General features: G+C 43.0%; 1 protein-coding gene across 1 annotated transcript; it reads left to right on the forward strand.

Annotated features, from left to right (window-relative positions):
• The first annotated feature begins 7076 nt into the window (after positions 1–7076).
• Positions 7077–19764, forward strand: irs2a (insulin receptor substrate 2a). Its single transcript, XM_066661449.1, has 2 exons — positions 7077–10761; positions 17653–19764. The coding sequence occupies exons 1-2, from the start codon at positions 7575–7577 to the stop codon at positions 17655–17657; spliced, it is 3192 nt and encodes a 1063-aa protein (XP_066517546.1). The 5' UTR covers positions 7077–7574; the 3' UTR covers positions 17658–19764.
• The last annotated feature ends 4136 nt before the right edge of the window (positions 19765–23900 follow it).

Genomic DNA, 23900 nt, shown 5'->3' on the forward strand with positions numbered 1-23900 from the left:
GAGTGGGAGAAGAGGGTTGCATTGACAATCCAACACAATGGGCAGCACTTTGAACACATTTTATAAGTGGTCGGAAACTTGAAAATAAGTCATGAAAGAATAAAGTTACGTTAAAACAAGCACACCATTGTTTTTCTTGTGAAATTCCCAATAAGTTTGATGTGTCGCATGACCCTCTTCCCATTGAAAAATCAAAAGTTGGATCCAAATGGCCGACTTTAAAATGGCCGCCATGGTCCCAGAGTACATTGTATTAACTGCACTGAAGCCAGACATGGTGCTGTACTCTGAAAATAAACGGATAGTTTATTTCATAGAGTTAATGGTTCCATTTGAGGATGCAGAGGACGAAGCATTCGAAAGGAAGAAGCTGAAGTACACAGACTTGGCAGCTGAGGTGAGAGAATGAGAGTGGCAGGCCCATGCAAGACCGGTGGAGATAGGTGTTAGGGCATTTGTAGCCAAGTTGGCCACATCCCTGCTGGTGTAGTTTGACATCAGGGGCTGGCAAGTAAGGGCAGCTGTGAAGGAGTTATCAGAAACAGCTGAAAGGTTTAGTCAGTGGTTGTGGATAAGGAGAGCTCAGACTAGTTGGGAAAATGCACTGTAGAGGTGTTGTTGTGCTGTTTGATGATGTAGCACGTAAAAATCACATGGAATTGGTGGCACTAAGCATGCATTAACGGTGCCAGTGGGGCTAGGTACAGCCTTAGTCACCAGGGAGGCCAGTGTAGATTTACGGTTGTTGATGGTAAAGGGTGAGGTAGGACTGTAAAGCTTGAAGGGGGGTGGGTCTAGGATGACAGACTTCACTGTTGAGACTTCTGGAGGTGTCCTGGGCTTAATTCAGCGACCTGTGAAGAGCTAGTTGTACAGTGGGTGGTGTGGGTGCTCATGGGCTGGGCTCAATGAGTAATCGTAGATGTTAAGGGTAGCTGGTTGCTGATCGAATCATAAACAGCCACAGCAACCTTAGGGTGTAGTTGTAGGATTGGAACAATAGAAGTTGTGTGGCTGTTGGTAGGAAGAGAGTGTGGTGTATGAAGCTCTAATGGATTGGCATGGTATTTTACATCTTGTGTATGATAATTATAATTCTGTACCACTCCAAATGATCCTGGTATGTTCTGTCATTGTACTAAAAATCTAAAAGCATGTTCGGAAGCCAAAAGTGACCCCTACAAAGGCAAGAAAGGTACTCAAGTCTATCCGGATTTATCTGAGAAGTTCTTTTACGATCATCTCAAAGCAGTAATTCTAACAGCTATAGCACATGGATGGATGCTGACTCGACATCTCCAAGACTTGTCTACCCTTTGCAAAAGCTCATCTGAGCAAAAACGTAACATTGAATCTCATTAAGAATCAGTCGAGGGAACTACTATAGAATGATGGCGAGGAACCCCTCCAACTTCAAAGACCTTCAGATCGTCACAAAATGTTTTTTCCATTCTTTCATTTTCTGTAACCGCTTCAGTCACTCACTTGTAGAAACTTTTACACAGACAGTTCACCTACCAGTGTGTGTTACTGGATTTTGGGAGGAACCCTGAGCATCTAGAGGGAACCCATGTGGAACTTTGCATTGTACATTTTTTGTTTGTCTTTTAACTGATATTTATTTGGAGTGATCAAATATTTAGGTCATTTTTTCATATTAGTACATCACGGAATAATGTCACTTGACATGATAAATCATAAAGTTCAAAACCACTGCCTGGAGGTTATGTTAAATGTACATTATATATGGTATTAATTCATTTAAACAACAACAAAAATGTTGTTTATGTTGCCTCATTAAAAATGCCCATCTCTTCTCCGGCTATTGTCCCCCTCCTCCATATTTGGTGGTCCAGGGTCTTTCTGAGTGTCAGAAATGGATCTATTTGTGTGCTGTTGTGTAAAGGATGGGTCAATGAGTGCCCCGAGAGGTCCCTCAGTTTAACTCAACAGCTGCTACTATAGTGCTGACCAAACTAAAGCAAACAGGCATTCATTCCATGTGTTTGATGGTTTCAACAGGAAAGGGAACAAATATTGTGTATTTAATCATGAATTTATTCATGCACTTTATTAAGTTTTATGTTTCTATGTAACATTTGTTGTGCATTCTTCAAAGTAAAGTACAATGTTTATTTCACGACAGTCACTGTGTAAGTTCAGTCTTCCTGCTTCATACCCAGTCATTCTGAGTAGTCTCCAGACTCACCTCTCAATGAAGTGGTTATAGAAGTGAATGAGTAAATAGACGTACGTTTAATGATTAGGTAAATCTCAGAGCAAAAAAAAAAGTAGCTTAAACTCTTTGCTTTTATTGTTTTCGAGACTTGCTTTTGGTTTTACATAGACATCTGCCCACAATTCACAATTCAGTTCAGTCTGTTGTATTTCCTGCTACTCAGAATCCAAGCAAATCCAAAACTGGCAACCGTGCACTTATATTGTTAGGGTGAACATACATTTTGGAACAATTTCATCCAGAATGAAAAATAAGAGGCACCAATTTACTTTAGAAATGCATTGGGTGCATCATAATACATATTTAGGATGCATCCAATGCATTTACCAAAATAAAATAACATGCAAGTTATGTTGCTGAATATTTTCCTGTCCTTCTGTGTAATGTGTAAAGAAGCTGCCTCAACCTCAGAGACTTGGAAGAACTGCAAAGAGGGAGCAACAATTAACTGGCTGTTAGATACGATAGCTAGAGAATGTGCCATAATCAACTTATTTACATAGAAAACTGTTCATCATTTCAGTAAAACATCTACCTACGCTAGAGAAAAGCAAAAAATATGAATGAACGTTAGCTATTTCAACAATAAATGTAATTTAAGAGGCAGATCCTTGCTTCTTATTCACTATTTTTGTCGTCAAACTACAAACGTTTGACTCAAACCTTATTGCATAGGAATCATCACTCGCCAGTTCTTACTTTAATACTCCATACCACCTTTAATAGACAGCACTGAAGCTAAAAACATTGCTAGGTTTTATTATCAAAACTATTTTTAATCGTTTCATAAACGCAAACAAAGATGCACTGTTGTATGTCTGTGTGTAAAAGGGAAATTGATTATTAAATTAGTATCAAATTATGTTTATTATCTTTAAAATTTCATGTGGGTTTGATTCAGATTCAGTTACAGGGTCGGTTTACCCCAGTTTACCCCAATTTACCCACTGACTTGGATAAGTTTAGCGCTCAGCAAAGGCACAACGAGCCACAAGTGCTTACTTACATTCATTTATTTATTTATTTAATAAATAATAAACCATATTCTCAGAACCCTATACCACTGATGCATTCTGAGCATTTAAACTAACAGGAAAGTTCCGGAAATTAGATCACATTTTGCCTTATTTAAAGACCGCATGAGTAAGAAAGTACTAACCCACACTCCCCTACAGCTGCTTTGTTTGATTTTTGTTTGTAAATGTTCCTCTTTTTTGTCTTGTCTTTTCCAAGGCTTCTTCACAGATACAACACATCTTTTCAAACTCAGTGTTGCATTGTCCTCTCACCGGGAGAGGATTGATAGGAACACCTGTAGAGAGAGGAGAATGGAGCTTTATTTCCCAAAGCTTTGATAGTTAATTGATCTACCAGGTGTTGTTGAGTCTCATTTCCTTATATCTGAGGTTTGCATTTGTATAAAGTGTCATTTTGACTGGATTAAAAAAAAAAAGAATGGGGGTCTCTTACTATTAGAAATCACTGTATAAGGACGGCATTTCTAATAGTGGCCAGGGACTCTGTATTGTGTGTGCTGGCCTACATTGGCTTAGCCTGCTGTGCTCTGCCTGAGTAGCTGTATTGTGACTAAGCTGTCACCAATGGGCCCTATTTGCTGTTTGCACCATTGAATAAGATTAGTGACGCCTTATGCTGAGGCTAACACATGTTGTTGTGTGGGCTAAGCCCCCTTTGATTGAACAAAAAAAAATAAAGGGTGGGGGCAAAAACAGATAACAGGCTGATGTCCAAATAACACATAGGATCAAAAACAACATCAGGAACAACAGCCAAGCCATTCCAATGCTGTCATATTTAATCTGTGCACGTGTGTGTGTGTGTGTGTGTGAGAGAGAAAGGTGGGTATTAATACCACAATAGGCAGCTGCTCATTTCAGGGATGGGGGTCTGTTGCCCCCAAATCTCTCCTAGCCAGATCAGTGCTTTTGTTTACACTAATCTTCTTTGGGGGGCAAATCCAGCAGTGGGATAATGTGGGATGCTCCAGGGCCCCGTATGGATTTGTTGGTGAACCTTGGAGCAATACAATGGTTTCTGGCCCAATACAGTGGCATCTAAACATCATCAGATTATATGATCTCCAACAGACGGTCGGTGTCCAGTTTACACACAAACATGCACAGTAAATGAAGGATGACTTCATACGTGCTGAGAAAAACAACAAACAACTCAGCATGTTCAAAATATGTTTGTCATTCGCCAGCTTACCGTGAGCTTCCTAGACTGCATTAATCACTTCTCAACAACATTAGCCCTTTAAATGAACATATTCGAGGAGGCGGAAATATAGGGGTAGCTTCACAGTGCTAATTAATATTCCACAGGCTTAATATTGCTATGTATGTATGGGCTTCCATTAGCATTATTATGCCATATGTGTGTACTGAGCATAACCAAAGGATTTCGTAAGTAATTTAACACGGTATAATATTACAACGGTAATGGGTTGCACCTTCTATTTCTTAAAGGAATAAAAACTCAGAGCCACAAAACTTGGGCATCTTACGACTTGTTTGTACTGCAGTAAAGGTAACAGACTGCACAGTCATTCCAGGCAAAGGTTGTTTTGAAGCTCCAGGTCAGTGAGTCCATTGCATGCCATAGCTGGAAAAGTCCAGTTGGGGGCAGTGTTTTTTTGAGCTTTCATATTTTAATGTTGAGGAGTGACAAAATACTGTCACTAAGAAACACAACAGGCTTTGCTGCATTGCTGAAATAAGCCAGGCCAGGGGTGGATTACTGACCAGCCATTGAGGCCAGTGCCCAGGGGCCTCTGACAGTTTGGGGACCGCGAAGGCTTGACATTGCCCATTCGATAGGGGCATGATATCCACAGCATTTTTAATAATTGCAGTAAAATATAGACTTAGATTATGTAACTAAAAACATTAAATGAATTATTAAAAGTCATTGACTGTCAGGCCTCTCAAAGATTTACATGTGTTATTACTGCCAATGACTACTGATTCATTTCCCTGTTGTTTTGAAGTTGACAGTTTGGGATAACTTTAAAGGTACAGTCCTATACTCAGATTTTCTTTTAATAGGCATTAAAACTGTTGTTATAACTGTTGTAACTACAGTTACTACTGTCATTTTATTGCTACCAACATATGCTGTGTTGATCACATGCTATTTATGTCCTCCTGGAAACTATTCTTGAAGTCATGATATGATGCAAGTTTAAATTGCATGCCAATGAACCTCTCAAGGCCATGTCTCTATCTCAGAAAGTCCCAGCCAGGCGTAGCAGTGATAAGCCGATATATGACATACCTCACAGAAAAACCTGTACAGTGTGTGTTCACGTCAAGTTCTTAGGCAGTGTTTCTGAGACTCAGAATGTTTGGTGAGTCCATGTTTGTGAGTATATGATTCAAGCTTAATGTAGCATAATAGCATAGCATAATGCAGATGTTGTATGTTGTATATCACTATGATCTGAAATATATCTAAAAGGTGAGTATGTCGTGTTTAATGTTTTAGTATTAACCCCTTTATCAATGGCTCTGGCACGAGTTACAACAAACAGGACGTGTATGTTTCAGGTGATGGTGTGAGGACAGCTGGGGCAATCTTGGTAGTGTGTGTGTGTGTGTGAAGGGGGTTGGGGGGCTTCTCTCGGACCATTGTGGATAGGGGGAGGTGCAGCTACGCACCATATAAACACAACATCTGCCTGGAATAATCACTGCTACGTAGGTCAAAATGTGTGGATTTTACAGGCGGCGAATGCGTTAAATTTTCATGTGCAGCATATGGCTGAACCCTATGTGTCTTTTGGACATTTACTGCTCCTTCTTGATTGAGAAGTCGTATTAAAATGTTGTATATAGTGCACTGTAGATAGGGAGTTGATAGCAATTTAAGATTCAGTCAGTAATCCCTCCTTAACATTAAGAATTTATAAGCAACGTATATATCTTTTTTCTTCAGCCTGATAAAGTCGTAATAGAGTCCATGAAATTCGGCTGTCAGTTTAATCTACGCGGAAAAGGCCCGAGAAAAACACAAATGCATCTTAATGGTTTTAACTGCGCTTGTTATCAATGGTACAGTGCTGACACAAGCGCAGGCGGAAACGCTGCAGGCGGCGCTACTGTGCTTCTCCGCCCGTTTTCTGTTTAGACAACATTCATAGGCAGAGAGTTTGTGTCTGCGAGCGACTGGCCAATCACTGAACGGGAGGTCAGCCGCTTCTAGCCAATAGGAGACGGGATACCAGCCAATCCGCGCAGAGAGGGTGGGACATGCATTGAATACGGGTGTGAAATATAAACCCTCCAGAGCGCTACAGGGAACCCGAGCGCGTAAGAGCCGAACGTCATTGGGAGTTACGTAACCACGCAACGCGCGTGCGCGCCCGCGAGAGTTGTTTACAAGTTGTAACGGTCCCTGACTAAGATGCAGAACTTAGCAGAAAACGTTATGGTCCTTTCTAGCACTTTCTTATCACCTTACGGTGTCTGTATTCGTCAAATAAAGCGAGAAGCGTGTCTAAAATCCCATTATAATTCGTTTTGTCCTTATCTAATGCCCCATTTTATCAATATATTAGCTCAGACAGTTAAATATAATCATTTTCGGTTGTCGGTCTTGTACAGGGAAATTCAGGCGCAACGTTGACGTCAAATGTTAAATCATAGTGTGAGGTTTGACTTGTTTAACTTTGTGAGTAACCGTTTGAACGGCACGGAATTTGTTTTTTTTTTTCGAAAACAGTTCCTGTTTGATAACGCTGTGCTTGAATGTGGTCTATATTCGACGTTTTATAAATAGACATTAGGAAGTCTGACGAAGAAATACATCAGACTCGTACGTACGTACAGTAAAATGTGTCATCCTCGCGCTGTTTGGGATTAGGGGAGAGAACAGTTTGTATTGAAGAGTGTATGTGTGAGTGTGTGTGTGTGTGTGGTGGGCGGGATTCGCCAAGTGCCTCACTTTCTTATTGGTCCATCCAAACGTAAATCTGCACTCTCTACCAATGAATCCAATGAGTAGCTCCGCTCGGTTTAGATAGGCAGGCACGCCCCCCGCCCCCCGCCTCGACGGTCGCACCGCCTTATATGACTGTGTATTTTCTCCACTGGCCAAAGCTGGGATGTGAGTGTAACGTCACATGTTGTTTTTCCCTCTTTAGTCCAGTCATTCTGAAGAGGGGCTGTTTTTGCTCTGAACTTTTCGAGGAGAGCAGACGGACGACGGAGCGACTGCAACTCTCGCACCAAAACTGCACTGGATTTTCTCCTAATCGCCGGGAATCCGACTCTCGCAAAGTCCGTGAGAATATTTGTTTCTTAAAGCCCGAGGGATGGCGAGCCCGCCGCTGACGGGAGGGACGCCGTTATCGAGTCTCAACATGAACTCAAACCACGTTAAGAAAAGTGGATACCTCAAGAAGCAGAAGCACGGCCATCGGAGGTTTTTCGTGCTGAAAGAGCAAAGCGACGGGTTGCCAGCGCGACTGGAATACTACGAGAATGAGAAGAAATGGAGAAATAAAGCAGCCGCCAAAAGAGTCATATCTCTCGACTCGTGTTTGAGCATAAACAAGCGCGCCGACGCCAAACACAGACACTTGATAGCTCTCTACACCAAGGACGAGTATTTCGCCGTCGCCGCTGAAAACGAGCAGGAGCAGGAAAGCTGGTACAGGGTCCTGACCGATGTGATGAGTGAGGGGAAAGTGTATGACAGCGCTGCCTCCAATTCTGCATCCTCTTTGGTGGGCTTCGACGAAGGCAATTACGGTATGATCACTCCGGCGAACAGCGCCTATAAAGAGGTATGGCAAGTGAATGTGAAATCTAAGGGACTCGGACACACTAGGAACATCACCGGAGTTTACAGACTGTGTTTGTCAAGCCGCTCAATTAGCTTCGTGAAACTTAACTCTGAGTTAGCATCTGTCAGTCTGCAGTTGATGAACATCAGGCGATGTGGCCACTCGGATAGCTTCTTCTTCATTGAGGTGGGCAGGTCTGCCTCTACAGGACCCGGGGAGCTTTGGATGCAGGCTGATGACTCTGTGGTGGCTCAAAACATACACGAGACAATTTTAGAGGCTATGAAAGCAATGAAAGAGCTGTCAGAGTTCAGACCACGCAGCAAAAGCCAGTCAGCAGGCTCAAACCCCATATCCGTACCCACTCGGCGGAACCTAAACAATTTGCCCCCGAGTCAGACGGGGTTAGTGAGGAGGTCAAGGACCGACAGCGTGGCGGCCACGTCCCCTGTCACCAAGTTTTCGTCCTGTCGGATACGCACAGCCAGCGAGGGAGAAGGCACCATGGCGCGGCCAGTATCCATGTCGATATCAGAGAACGGAAGCCCTAGCTTTGCTATCCGCACTCACATGTGCAGGTCTAACACGGTTTCTGTGGGCTGCCGAACATCTGAACCATCGCTCCTGCATCACAGCAGATCCATGTCTATGTCTATGCCTGTGTCTCATTCACCTCCATCTGCTGTAAGCCCACTGAGCCTCTCCTCTAGTAGCGTGAATGGCTCCACCTCCTCCACCGTACACAAACCTTCCAGTTGCAGCGGCTCTGTCTCAGGGTCTCCTAGTGACACAGGCTTTCTGTCGTGTGATGATTATGGATCCAGCCCAGGGGACGCAAGGTTCAACCCATTGAACCGTAGCAATACTCCTTCATCCTTCTCCGGCACGCCCCCTTCCCGTGAAGGGAGTGATCTCTGTGGTTATATGATGATGGAAAATCCATCTAGCCTGTCCTTAAATAAAATCCAGGAATCCAGTAGAGAGAGGCTGGACTTAGAAAAGTCATATAGGAAGAGGACATACTCCCTCACAACACCTCGACAACCTAGGGCACCATCTCAGCAGTCCTCTGCTTCGCTTGACGAATATATGTTGATGAGGGCAGTGTACACAAATGGGCATTCAGGCCCTTCTGCTTCTCCAAAGGTTTCATATCCTGAGGATTATGGGGACATTGAAATTGGCTCCAGCAGGAGCTCTTGCAGTAACCTTGGGGATGATGGCTACATGCCCATGACACCGGGTGTGGCACCACAAGGAGGCAAAAATGACCCTTACATGCCCATGAGTCCTATGAGTGTCTCTGCTCCTAAACAAATCATCAATCCCAGGTCCCACTCTCAGGCTGTGGGATGTCAGGGCACAACGCACTCCCCCTGCAGTAGTTCCGTGGAGGAGAGTGGCTACATGAAAATGTGGACTGGCTCCAAGTCTTCACTGGAGAGCTCTGATGGCAGAGTGGCAAATGGAGAGTATATGAACATGTCACCTGTTGATCCCTATGTGTCACCCACACCACCTGATTATTACCTTGGTGGCTGTGAGCCAGCACAGCGACCCTCCCCTTCCTTAAGCTGTCGCTCTAACAAACACCAGGGTCCTAAAAGAGAAGAGGACCAGTATGTTATGATGAGTCCACAGAGCCAAAGGCCAACTGAGGAGTCAAACTACTACACCATGTCTGCAGCAAATTCTGGGCCTTTGTTGCCCAGCCCCTCCACCATGCCACTTAGGCACAGTCGCACTGACGGGCTGTCACACAGAGGTCGAGTCAACAGACCCAACAGATTATCTCTGGATACTCTGAGGATGCTCCCAAGCATGAACGAGCATCCCCTCCCCTGTGAACCTAAAAGCCCAGGGGAGTATATCAACATAGAAATCGGCGCCACTGCCAGGTACTCCTTGCCCTCGGGATCAGAGGAGAGCCAGGGTTCATCTCCCAGCCTCAACAACATGAGACAACCATCCCCTCTCTCTGATTACATGAACCTTGACCTCAACTCACACTCCCCAAAATCAGGGCAAATCCTTGCAAATCCTTTACATGAGATGCCTGAGCTCACCAACTGCCCATGCCCATCTGAGGAGGGGACATATTTCCTTGAGCAGAGGAGCTCCCCTTGCCCACCTGGCACAGGTAAAGATGATTATGCTGAGATGAAGTTTGATGACATGCACATCTCCCCCACCTTCATTTGTGAGCACAGGGAAAATGGTGAAGTTAGCCCCACCAGCAGAGTAAAGAGGCTTACCCTGGCTGAAAAGGGCATAGCAAGTATTGGGGCATTCCTGTTGCCCAGCACCTCGGTAGACCCTGATGGAGGGGCGAAGGTGATCCGAGCTGACCCTCACGGTCGGAGGCGGCACAGCTCAGAGACCTTCTCGTCCACCACTACTGTTACGCCTGTGTTCCCTTCTTTCGCTCACAATTCCAAACGGCACAGCTCTGCCTCCGTAGAGAACGTCTCGGTCCGGAGCAGCGAGGGTTCGGATGAGGAATACGGCAGCCCAATGTGTAGAGAGACCTCGGCCGGGTACCAGAACGGTCTGAATTACATTGCCTTAAACCTCATGGAACACAGAGAGCTGGGCAACTGTGAAAACGTGATGGGCTTCAAGACTGTCAGTTGCTGCAAAGGAGGAATAAATGGATTACATGCCAGTCCGTACGTTTCCCTGGGTTTCAAGGAGACGGCCACCACTGTAAAAGGTGAGTCGTGCTGAGCGATGTTTTGTTGTAGTTCAGAATGCAGGTAGTTTAGAGGATGGTGCAGAAATAATGATTGAACAGCAAGCGTTGGTGGCAGCCGTTGCCATATTCTGGTCAATTTGGGAACTTCTTTTTCACGGGTGATTATTTTTTAAAATTGAAACTCTAAATTATAATGTTTTAATATGAATAATTATTAGTATGCACACATTTGACCTGTAAACAACTTAATTTTTATATGCTATCATAATAATGACGTTTAATTAAGTATTATTATTATAATTATATGTGAGGGAAGAATTAGAACATGGCGAATGCTGAAAGCAATTAATCCCCCAGCAGCACTGGGAATGAACTGGGTATCATTATGTAATTCATTACGCGCATAAGATAACGTTGGTACGCGCCAGTGGTCGTCGTTTGTGGGGGTCGAGAAGTTGGTTGTTGACGTGGAGAACGTGTTTTTCATTCAGAAGAATTCCGAGGAATCTGAAACGTGACCAACGTGACGAGCTCAGGGGCTGCGCAGTGGTAAACAACCCAAGTGCGTAGGAAGTCTGACACTGCGGGATACAGGGATTCGTGTGTGTTTTGCACACGCTCCGTTTAAAGAAGCCCAACAATTCGGGCTGTGTCTGCACAGAGGTGCGTTTATCCTAACGTTTATTGTCCTGTGCTCGTAAACATTACGATTGTTGCTGAATTATTGAAAAGTACTATTCTTAGACGGAGGGTGCAGGGAAAGTGAAGCTGCGTGGTCACGTGAGCGGCGCTGTTTTCCTCTTGTGAAGGGGCTCAGTGTCCAACTGTTCAAAAGCTGTGGCTTTACCTCATTAAGAACAAATGCTCAGCCAAACCAAATTATATTTATAAACATAGGAACGTGCATGTCTGTGGAAATTGAATTTAGCAACGTCTCGGGTTTAGAATAATACTCATAAACAAATAAGTAATATGTATTTATTAATAAATGAGAAAATAAGAATATATATATATATATATATATATTTATATATACACACACACAGAGACAGAGAGAGCGATAACACTGTATAGGAGCGTATTTAATAAATGCACTGGTCACTGGACCTTCTCCACAAACCTTCACTGAAATCTTCCATAAGAAAACTATGGACATCTGCCTATTTCAAATTATCTGTGGGTGTGTGCAATGCAATGCTCTTGCATGCTTTAACAGTATGCTAGGTTGAATAATGTAAGTGCCTGGGGCCTTTCCCTGCACGCATAAACACACACACACATACAAACACACACGCACATTGTACAGCGTGCCATGCACTGCAGCACGTACTTCAAATTGTTTCCATCCTCCCTTGTGTCCATATTTTAACATGTCCATTGGCAGTGGAACTTGTGGTCCAAAAGGATCCTTATTGCCAGTAAACTGTTGTCTATAAGTGGCCGGGCTGGTGCCATTAACTGATGGACTTGTTGAAAACAAGCAACGTTTTTAACTCTTTCTGTAATGGGGTCAGCTCCAAGATGAAAAACTAGTGAGGAGGGAAGAACGGAGGGGGTTAATATTTGCGCTTCATCTCTTAAATGGACATGTGCAACCGTGTCCACGGGTAGTCCTGGAGAATAAGGGAGGGCAGTTAAAAAGGCATGTGCAGCCATTGGAGGGGGGGAAGTAAGCCAGCGTTTTGTTTATGGGTTGTTGTCAGGTACTGATGAGGTTTCACGCTTGGAATGACTGACTGGGTAAAGGTTGCTGGGAGAAGCAGTACTCGCTTGTTTTTATTAGTACCTTCCTCAGGGATAAGTCCTCCCCTTTTCTTTCTCTTTCTCTCTTGCTTGCTTTCTGTTTCTTCTTTCTCTCCAAATCCTTGGCGAATCTCCTGTTCACACTCAGACAATATGTCGGCAGGTACCGGCTGTGTTGACTTCGGAAATCAAAGAACGTGAAGCACATTTGTCAAGGATGGCACGCCTAACATCAAATTGAATTGTTTTCAACTTTCCGTGCTGGGATGTTTCTCCAGTAGAAGTCTATTGGAAAATGGATAGTTTATAAAAACTAAGGAGGGCAAGCTAAAGATTCATACCGTTCGTGCACAGGTCCCAGTTGAGTTAGAAGCTAACGTTGGCCTGGAGCTTTGTGTGGATCTTTGACGTCGCAGTCTGTCCTTATGTTTTTAGCATTTTTCAGATCGGGGGATGATAACAGGTATGAAAGGTATGGGGAATGTGAAGGGCCAGTTTTTCTTCATACTCATGTTGATGCTACGTAAGCTCTGGATCACTGTTAGCTGAGAGATAAACAATACAAACACACATGTTGGAAAGTCATAACTTTGGGCATCTGGATTTTACTGTGAAATACCTGTTTAGATAAACAGTGCACTATTAGAATTGTCTGATCTTTATAAACTGCTTGTTATTAACCACTTAAGAGCCATAAGAACGTTACTGTGCTTTTATCAACAGGCTTGTTTGTGCTAGAGTTCACCTCCTTCACCTCAAACTCTGTTAAGGTTACTTAAAGTGAAACAGAAATAAATTTACCCTTGATTTAGCCTGGTATCATATGCATGTTATTTACCACTGCCAGTGCTCGCAATGCTAGGCGTGTAATGAAAGGCTAATCCTTGTTTACAACTAAGATGTGAAACCAGGAGAGAGAGAGAGAGAGAGAGAGAGAGAGAGAGAGAGAGAGAGGGCATTTTGATATCAGGTTATTCAGTTTTGGCTTGAAAACCTATAGGAGTGAATAGGTTGTTTGTTGGTTGGTATCTCTCTCTCTCACTCACTCTCTCTCCCTCCCCCTTTTTCAGGGATCTTAGGCCTCCTTGAGTCTCCTTTGGCCTGTGTGTGTGTGTGTTTGTATGGCAGATGGCCGAGGCAGGGAGGGTTGTGTGTGTGTGTGTGTGTGTGTGTGTGAGTGCACCTGCCGCTGCACTCACTGCAGGCCCGTTATCAGGCAAAGCAGCAGCACAGACAATACACTAATGACAGCCCGCCATCTGCTCCGGCCCCAGGACAGGGGCTATTGCTTGTCATTTAGAGAGCAGGAGAGAGAGATAGAGGCGGAAAAGTAGGAAGGACTGAGGAGGAGAATTAGAGAAGCAAAGAATGAAGAAAAGGAAACAGTCAAAAGAAAATGTTAAGTACTTTATACTGTTGGTAACTCTTATGACGAGAAAGGGGGAGAAATACTGTAATCACGGTGACATGGGTGGTCTTACCAGTGTGTAAATTACTGCTGGAGATGTTATGACCATGTGCAGGGGGCATAAACAGGCAAACACACAAACAGTGAGTGTTTTGATCGAGCTGATCGGGTTTCAGGACGGCCCTCCCTCTGTCTGGCCTGAGAGCGGTATTATCTCTTCTGTACCTTTCTCACTGTCTCTCATAAAAAATGTTCCTCCCTCCAGCACCCAAAGCCCATTATGACCTGTTGTTTACCTGCTTTTCTCTTTCATTTTACTTCTCAGTCCCTCCCACTCTTATTCCCTCCTCTCTTGCTGTCCCTCGCACACTTCGCTCTTCCTCCCTCCCTCCCTCTCATTGTTGTCATTTTAGCTCCATTCCTTTCCATTAGTACGGTTTGGCTGTGCGACAGACTGACAGTAGGGAACGGTTGGAGGGAGGGCTAGCTCAGTCATGGCTGTTACTGGCTGGTGCATGTGTCAGATTTTCCAGTCATGCCGGGCATATGGACGTCCTGCATTTGAAACAGGTTTTATTTGGTAGAGGCCAATCATTTCTGCTTTATCAATGGTCGCCATAAACATATCCCTTTATTTGTGTTCTTTATTTGCATTGTTCTTTGGTGGAAAGTCTGCTGTATACGGTTCTTTACAGAATTTAACTTTAACCACAGGATTTCCCAGAATCCTTTTTGCCTAGAACGTTAACCAGAAAGTAAACATGAGACCTAGGCATGACACTAAATTGAGCCCGAGAGCTCAGTAACCCTGTGTCTAGCATCAACTGTTTTGAAATATCCCTAAAAATACTCACCTGAAAAAGTCTTTCAACAGACAGCCTCTCAGAGCCCTGTGGCCTAAACTAGGCCGGGATGTTCCTGTCTGAGATAACAGCAGCAACACCGTCAACGTTACCCACATTTAGCTCGGGGTAAGAGAAGGAGATTACACTTGAGGGAGGGAGGGGGATTAGACATTGTTCAGCGGCTTGCTTCGAGGCGGATGAGGGGCATTTACAAGCTCCTGCAGGTCCAAAACAAACCTGTCCTCAGATGGACCTCAGGGAGCTTGATATTTACTTCCTTAATATTCCTCTAGTTTTGCAGCTTGTTGCTGTCATGTAAAATGGACAAGGGCATGCTCAATCCCCATGAATCTAGAACTTGAGTAGCGTGAGTCCAGAAAGATGCAGAGAAATGAATACTATGGCTTTTGTGATGTCATCTTTATTTAACAAGACTATTAGTAAAGTCTCTACTCCATACTGTTCTTCATAGCATGACTGTCCTCTCCACCAACAATCCAATGTACCACCCATGGAAGTCCAGACCCTCCACCATTTCTTCATCGGACGCATAGCCGGCTAAATATCATGCACTTCATTTAATGAACAGTGGTTCTGATTGTGAGGTGGTGCTCAGTGGCCATGTTGCCTTTTAGAGTGACTTGTACATAACTGAAAGGAGGTGGTTGTAGTTTTTTAAAAAAGCCTCAAATTTGGTCCCATTTCAGGACATCTCAGGAAAACTGCTCATTCTGGTCAGTGTCACTCTTCAAGGTGTTCTTAAATGACCCCGTTTGTTTGATTCCAGACATAGTAAATATAGGATTTGGGATTCCTGTAATGCTCAATATATAATTATTCCTACATTAGATGATCAGAAAAAAACAGGGATAATAAATCCAGGGTTTTGTGTGGGACAGCTTGTGTTTTGGTACAGCAGGTAGGCTTGGAGTATATTGAGATCAGTGCTCGAACCCTGTACATACCCAGACTAATTACAGATGGAGCAAGGTGAATAGTTGATGAGGACAAACATGTGGCTGTGTGTAGGTTGAGTGGGGGAAGGGGAATGAAAGCTTAGGGATCACCTTGCTATTACACAGTAATTGCTGTACCGCTTGCAGTTACAAGAAACGTCTAGGCACCGTTATTGTACGTAATTTGGCTTTTCTGTTCAGGTTCCCCCTCCATTAACCCCATTTGCCCTTGAACTCTGCCTGCGGATGTCTGTCTTCTGAAATGAGAACGAGCCTGAGAAATAGGGCCATGGACTAAGGTTAGCTAAATACCTCCATATCCTTCTTGTACCCTGTTTTCCTCTATTCTGGGCCATCAGCAGTTTCTGTTTGTCCCGTGGGGCTTAAACCAGCTTTATGTGCCCCCTTAAGGCCAACGAGACACTTCGGACTGAACAGCATTACAATACGCCTTTCTCTCCCAGGACCATGGATTAATGTCTGGGCCGCTGTGTGAGGACACGTAAACCAAAATGGCCCCCAAACCTGCTGCGTCAGCCGCTCCCGCCGTAACCTTACAGTGGTTTTGTTGCAGACTGGAAGCAGAAAATGGGAAAATTTGGCCTCTAATAATACAAATATGCTTAGAGGCCCCTTTCAAAAGAGATCTAAACATGATGTAAATGAATAAAAGTGAAATGAAACCTAGACAAACTCTTATGATTGATTGCCTAATCGAATTAGATTTCTTGTCCGTCGCCTTGCAGCTAGCATGCTGGCTACTACTCTTTTCTCTCTACCCAATAAAGTAACTGAGCATGCCCAAGGATCTGCTCAGTCATTTTACTCTTCATTTGTCAGATTATGTAATTACTGCCCTGCAGGACCACCATTCAAGCTCCTGACCCCCCTCTAGCTAGCGCTGAAGATTTCCTCCATTCCTTTAGTTGGTGACTGTAATTCCAGCAGGATTATAATGGAATTATATTGGGATTAGTCCATCTGTGGTAGGCAGGAGCTGGTCAAGGCTTTCGCAAACTCCTCTCGCTTGTCCCCAACCCCACCACGTCAGGGTTTAAATGTGACTGTACATGAACGGTTAAACCCTGCTTTCCACTGTCTGTTCCTAACCGTATGCAAAGGTTCTATTGATATGGTACTGTATACGAGTGCTTACCATAATGGCTTTTGGGGATTAAGTCTGCAGGCCATGATTTAGTAATGTTTGAGTAAGAGAGAGAGAGAGAGCGTGTGGCCCGTGAAGAGTAAGCAAGCGGAGTCAGATGTGATGAGGAAACTGAGCTTGTAGAGACTTCCCCTCTCAGTGAGGCCCAGATGCAAATCAAGCTGTACAGACGAGCACAAAAGGGCAAGAGGTCTGCCTTCAAATGTACAAATGGAAAGATACTCCACCATGGACCTATGGTACCTAAGAATGTAATTTGGAATGCAGCCATACTTGGTTCTTCTTAAGCTTCCTTGCCTGTGATATATCTGTATGTGTCAGTGCCGTGATACAATGGCTCATCATTGCACATATAGCACCAGTAATCTTGCCAGCTGGCTTTACACGGTTCCAAAATACAAACACACAAGCTTTTGGGTTTTGGGTTTTTGATGTATGTTGGAGAACTCCGAGATATGTGCTTTGAGCTTTAAAGCTTATAGGTCAATGTGGAAACTGTGGGCTGATGCCATGTTTACTTTTTTTAAAGTAAATATCAGTTCATGATCATTCACAACATTTTTTAAATATAGAAAATATAATAATAATAAGTGACATTTCAGAGAAGTGCAACAATTTGTAGAGGGTTACATAATGTAAAATGAATGTGGCCTTGCACCGCATACATTTACATACATTTCTTATATCAAAATATAAACTGAAATATTGGTTTGAAAGGTCAGCCATAATGCGACCCTAGTTTAAGGATGGTATTAATCTTCTAACCATCTACCATCTTTGTGTCTCTCTCAGATTGATCTTCTCCACTGGATCTTCTTCCTCCTCAAACGTCTCTGGCACTGCGGGAAGTGGTAACTCAACCTGAGACCAGAGAGGGCGCCGCTGCTGCGGTTGAACTATGCTGCTGTAAATGAACTTTAACCTATGACCCCTCACCCTTTGCCTGAGTTCCCGAGGGCTAAAGTCGTGATCCTATTCCAGGCTGGCCACTTTAAACATGGACACCTCCGTAAACAGGGACTTCATGACCTGCTCTGTCCTTCAGGAACTGCAATTTGCTGCTTAGTAGGTGACGACAGTCTCAAAGTTTCATGTACGTTGTACATTTTTTTGTTGTTGTTATTACCACCTTAATAATATTTGGTTGAATTAAGGATTCAACAACAGCCACCTTCTCTCCAATCCCCCAAAAACCAAGCCCTGTATCTGTAATATTTACTTACCATAAATGAAAACCTCTACGAAGGTACATATTTAACGTTTTTATTTATTGATACCTAGTACAAATAATTAGGATGAAGACTTTCAACATTTTAAGGATTAACAACAAAAAAAAACGACCCAAGAAACTGCTACAAGTCCTACCTCAGGAAAATACAGTTAATTACGATGTACGAAATTCACAAATAATGCAGATTTATAATTTCCTTTTTTTTTGTCCTTATTAATTTCTATGTTCTTTTATGACCAGTCCAAAGCCTTATCTCAAATGATATAGAATTGACTTAAAACTGTACTTCTTTGGACCTAGAAACAATAATTACAGTATAAAACGATCTATTCTAGTTTATATTTTTTATAGAAGCTTAAATTGTTTCACATTGACTAGTGAGTTCCTGTATGAACGAGGCCACTAACGATGATAATTTAAAAAAAAAAAAGAAATATGCAAAAAACGACCACTAGGATATATGTGGTTACTGCACATGATGATGAATGCCTAACCTCACATTCAGTAGTAGTGAAAAATCATATTATTTTTATGACCAAATATAAAGTTCTATAGAGTATAAAGAGTATTAAATAATAAATGAGCTTGGTATAGCTGTAGATATGTGCCCACGTTCACTGCTATTATCTCCACCATAGCCACTCCTGTATACCTCCACTTTCCTTGGTTATCCTCACCCATGACTTTGACAGTGATGTCAGTGGTGGTGAAAAAGGCTGTGCGCAAGTGACCGAGTGGTGGGGTAACCTGGTGAATTTAGCAACGGGTAGAAACACGGGCACCTCACAACAGGGTTGGCAGTTGTTGACTGTGTCTGGCGCTGACCACAATGATACTGTGATGCTACAGTGCCAGCAGCAACTCTAGATTGTAACACATGACACATTTGAATGTAGAGCACGCAACCCACTTAATCGTGCAAGAGGACGGAGTAAACAACCTGCAGAGGCACAGATTAATAGCTGCACCAAAACAACCAAGCTTATTTTCTCCATTTAGTGCCCCCCCAACCACCCTCCCCACATTTCTCTAAATTTGCAAAGTGTGTATAAAGCTATTATTAGAGAACGTTTTTCGTCAGTGGAATTTTAGCAGGTCTTTTCCGGATGAAAAGGATTAGGACATAATCTCCGAGGTAAATGGCAAAGCAAAGTAAACAAACAAACAAAACAAAAACATCCCCAGAACGTTTTTTTTTTAAAGATTGTTCTTACTGTTTCCGCTAAAAACAGAGTCATAGCGCTGATGCTTATATATTCCAATGCCATAGATTGCTTTCTTAAATATATGCCTTCAGAAGGATAGACACGTGACCTAAAGACACTTTATTAAATAATTCTGTAAAAAAAATAAATAAATAAATAAAAAAAAGCTACTACTTGATCTTAGGATATTTGGGGAGAGTCTGCTTTTAGGTACCATCCATTCACCCTCTTTATATGCAATATTTACACACAAAGCAAATTAGTTTACAAAGAGGAACCAAATGTATAAAGACTTGTTTAATATATTTGTTGAAAGATTTTACAGAGAGATTGACTCTATGCTGTTAATGCTGTTTGTACATTTCTTTCTGCCAACCTATTAAAACTTTTATTTTCCTTTGCTTTACGGAACCGAAAACAGTGTTCTTGAAGACGTGTGTGTTTGTGCATATATATATATATATATGTATATATATATATATATATATATATATATATATATATATATATATATATAATATGCTTTTTTAAGTATCAAAGGGTTGATATATATTATTACATTATATTTTAAATATTTGCAAGGTCTGATTGAATACGCCGTGTCTTCCATTGTACAAATGTCATATACTGTTCGTTGTGATGCTATAATGCTATTAAGAAATCATTTAAAGTAATTTAGTTGAATATACATTTTATTTGTGTTGAAAAATGATAGTCACATGCAATAATTAAATAAATATTATTTAAGCCAAATGCAATGGTGTTCTGCTTTTTCTTGTATCCACTAACAAACATTCACGTACTAAAGTTACTTTACTACATGTCTGTGCATCTTCAGTGGTGGGGTAAATGGAAGATTAGGGACTGAGAATTGGACCTACATAATAATAAATGTTAAGATTCATTTTTATAATGAGTTCCCACACCATGAAGGAGTGCCTCACACTGTTTGCAGGCTCTATACCCCACAAGCTGATGCTTGGAATTTGGCATGAACTCACTCATTAAGAGAGGTATTTGTGCCGATGCGGTGTAACGTGGTTGTTAGAATCCTCTCGTTCATGAACTGTTAAAAATGTGAGAATATGTGCCATAAATTGTCTACTTGATAAAAGCCCAGTGTCAAAAAGATGAATGAGCCTAATAGAGAAGGCAGGATATTGCCATGACTTTCTGAGCACATTCAAACTACATGTTCATAAGCCCCAGGGCCAATAGAGGAAGGAACACGCTGTCCATTCATAAACAAGTCACCCGATTACTTCCTGTTGGACTATGAGTTGAAAGGAGAACGGCCTGGGCTGGAATGCTGTGATTCCCAGGCTCGGAAATCTGAGCATCCTGCCTGAAGCTGAGACTTGATTAGGGCAACATGCTCATTCTTTCTTCAGAGAAGTCTGCAGGAGGCTAAAAGGGTGTGAATGGCCCCCTTCCTGCTTTCTCTGATGGGCGAGGCACCAAGCCAAGAGAGAGTCAGCACACAAACACAGAACAACACCAATGTTTAACAGTAAACATTCATTCATTATCTGTAACCCTAGTTCAGTTCAGGGTGGCGGTGGGTCCGGAGGGGAGGCAACCTGGAGGGGGCACCAGTCCTTCACAGGGCAACACACACTCACACATTCACACCTACGGACACTTTTGAGTCTCCAATCCACCTACCAACGTGTGTTTTTGGACTGTGGGAGGAAACCAGAACACCCGGAGGAAACCCACGCAGACACAGGGAGAACACACCACACTCCTCACAGACAGTCACCCGGAGGAAACCCACGCAGACACAAGGAGAACACACCACACTCCTCACAGACAGTCACCCAGAGGAAACCCACGCAGACACAGGGAGAACACACCACACTCCTCACAGACAGTCACCCAGAGGAAACCCACGCAGACACAGGGAGAACACACCACACTCCTCACAGACAGTCACCCTGAGGAAACCCACGCAGACACAGGGAGAACACACCACACTCCTCACAGACAGTCACCCGGAGGAAACCCATGCAGACACAGGGAGAACACACCACACTCCTCACAGACAGTCACCCGGAGGAAACCCACGCAGACACAGGGAGAACACACCACACTCCTCACAGACAGTCACCCGGAGGAAACCCATGCAGACACAGGGAGAACACAGTATCCTACAGTATTTTTATGCTGTTTTATTAATACATAAATCTGTGCTGTTTTTGCGGCTGCACACACTGTATTGCCAAAGGTTTGAGGACACCAGCTCATCCTGTGTTGCTTTAAACTGAACTAATCTAAACTCAAAAACTCAAAAAGCATCAATGCACCACAAGGGTTTGTGTGAGATCAGCACGTTTGGGCAGAAGAGTCACTGTATATTATTATGCAATAATCCACAGCAGCACACAGGGAAGGAACACGCCGTGCCCCAACACACTGCTGTCACACTGGGGGGTGGGGTGGGGGTGGTGTTTCTGGATTATTTACAGAAAAAAAATAAATCCCACCCAGAGACCAACATGGAGTCCGAAATATTTCAAAATGGTTCTCAAGCAGTTTAACCCCTTAAACCCTTAAAACCTTGCCGTAGGTCCTACAGCTGAATTCCTCACTCTCATGAATGCATAGCTTGCCTATTAATTATTGAACGATTTTATAGGGTACAGCCACAGAAACATTACTTAACACAGGTCAAGTAGTGATGGGGGATTAGTTGAGGATCACAGCTCATGCTATTGGTACTAAATTAAGCTTGATTCCTACAGAGAGCACAGTTCGGCATTGGGATGGTGACATGGTGATATTACTCTGCTGTGGAGCAGTTCTGGTTAATGGTTTTCTATGACATTATTAAATTAAGCTATCAACTTACTCTTGTCAGAACTCTGTTCGAGGCCTTATCTCCAGCTAGAAACCCAGTCCAACCCTCATCACTGTAGTCGGTCTTAAAGGAACATTTACAGAGAACCATGTCACGGTTCTATTCACTCTGTGGTGTTAACTGTGTCTTGGAAGTGAAGTTAAAGTTGGATTTACCAAAACAGGTGTCTGCTTCAGGCTTGTGGTGATAAAAGTGGAGCTGAAAATGCTGCATTTGACCTTACGCTCATAACTGTTCCCCACAGCGCTTTCTGGTGTGGTTCCTGGAGCTGGTGCTGCTGGTAAAGAGCAAAATGGGCTCAAAATACCACATTATCACCGCAAACTGACAGACAAACACAGGCCTGGAATTTGCAGCTCTTTTCTGCTTCCAGTGCTGTCCTCTGAGTTTTTCCAAATGCTTTCCCCGAACGCTTTCAAAAGACAAATAAAAAAACACTGCTCTCCAGCAGTGATCATGAATCCACTCTCATGACGGCCCTATTCAAAACGCCAAAACTGTTCAATCTATTCGAGGCACAGTGAAGCAAAACCCATCGAAAACAAAACAAAATCATGCCTTTCATTTAGAGATCCTTTGAAAATAGCATCTGTTTTTAGTTTACATTCAATAAACTAATATCTCTAGTTTAGAGTTATGTTACGGGAGACAAGTCAGATTTGATTAATTTTACGAGTTTATAGATTCATTACAAATAGAGTGATCTATTTCAAGTGTTTATTTCTTTTAATGTTGATGATTATAGCTTATCAAATCAAGTCAAATTTATTTGTATAGCACTTTTTACAACTGATGTTGTCACAGAATTCTGGTAAAGACAGAGTATTGACATTAAATGTAAAAATGTAAAGTTACATTCATACAGTGACGAAAAGTCCATTATCTCAGAAAATTAGAATATTAGTACAACCCCAATTCCAGTGAAGTTGGGGCGTTGTGTAAAACATAAATAATAACAGAATACAGTGATTTGCAAATTATTTTCAACCTTTATTCAATTAAATACACTACAAAGACAAGATATTTAATGTTCAAATGGATAAAAGCTATTGTTTGTTTTGCGCAAATATTCACTCATTTTGAATTTGAGGCCTGCAGCATGTTCCAAAAGAGTTGGGACAGGGGCGATGTTTACTACTGTGTCACATCACCTCTTCTTTTAACAACACTCAGTAAGCGTTTGGGAACTGAGGACACTAATTGTTGAAGCTTTGTAGGTGGAATTCTTTCCCATTCTTGCTTGATCTTGATCTACTGGATACATCTGTGTGTGGTGGCTCTTGAGGCACTGACTCTAGCGGCAGGCAATTCCTTGTGGATCTCCCCTGAATTTTTGAATGGTCTTTTCTTGACAGTACTTTCAAAGCAGTGGTTCTCCCTGTTGCTTGTGCACCTTTTTCTAACACATGCAGACACAAGGGAGAACACACCACACTCTTCACAGACAGTCACTCGGAGGAAACCCACGCGGACACAGGGAGAACACACCACACTCCTCACAGACTGTCACCCAGAGGAAACCCACGCAGACACAGGGAGAACACACCACACTCCTCACAGACAGTCACTCGGAGGAAACCCACGCAGACACAGGGAGAACACACCACACTCCTCACAGACAGTCACCCGGAGGAAACTCACGCAGACACAGGGAGAACACACCACACTCCTCACAGACAGTCACTCGGAGGAAACCCACGCAGACACAGGGAGAACACACCACACTCCTCACAGACAGTCACCC

The sequence above is a fragment of the Hoplias malabaricus genome, chromosome 2 (genome assembly GCF_029633855.1).
Source record: "Hoplias malabaricus isolate fHopMal1 chromosome 2, fHopMal1.hap1, whole genome shotgun sequence".
NCBI lineage: Eukaryota > Metazoa > Chordata > Actinopteri > Characiformes > Erythrinidae > Hoplias > Hoplias malabaricus.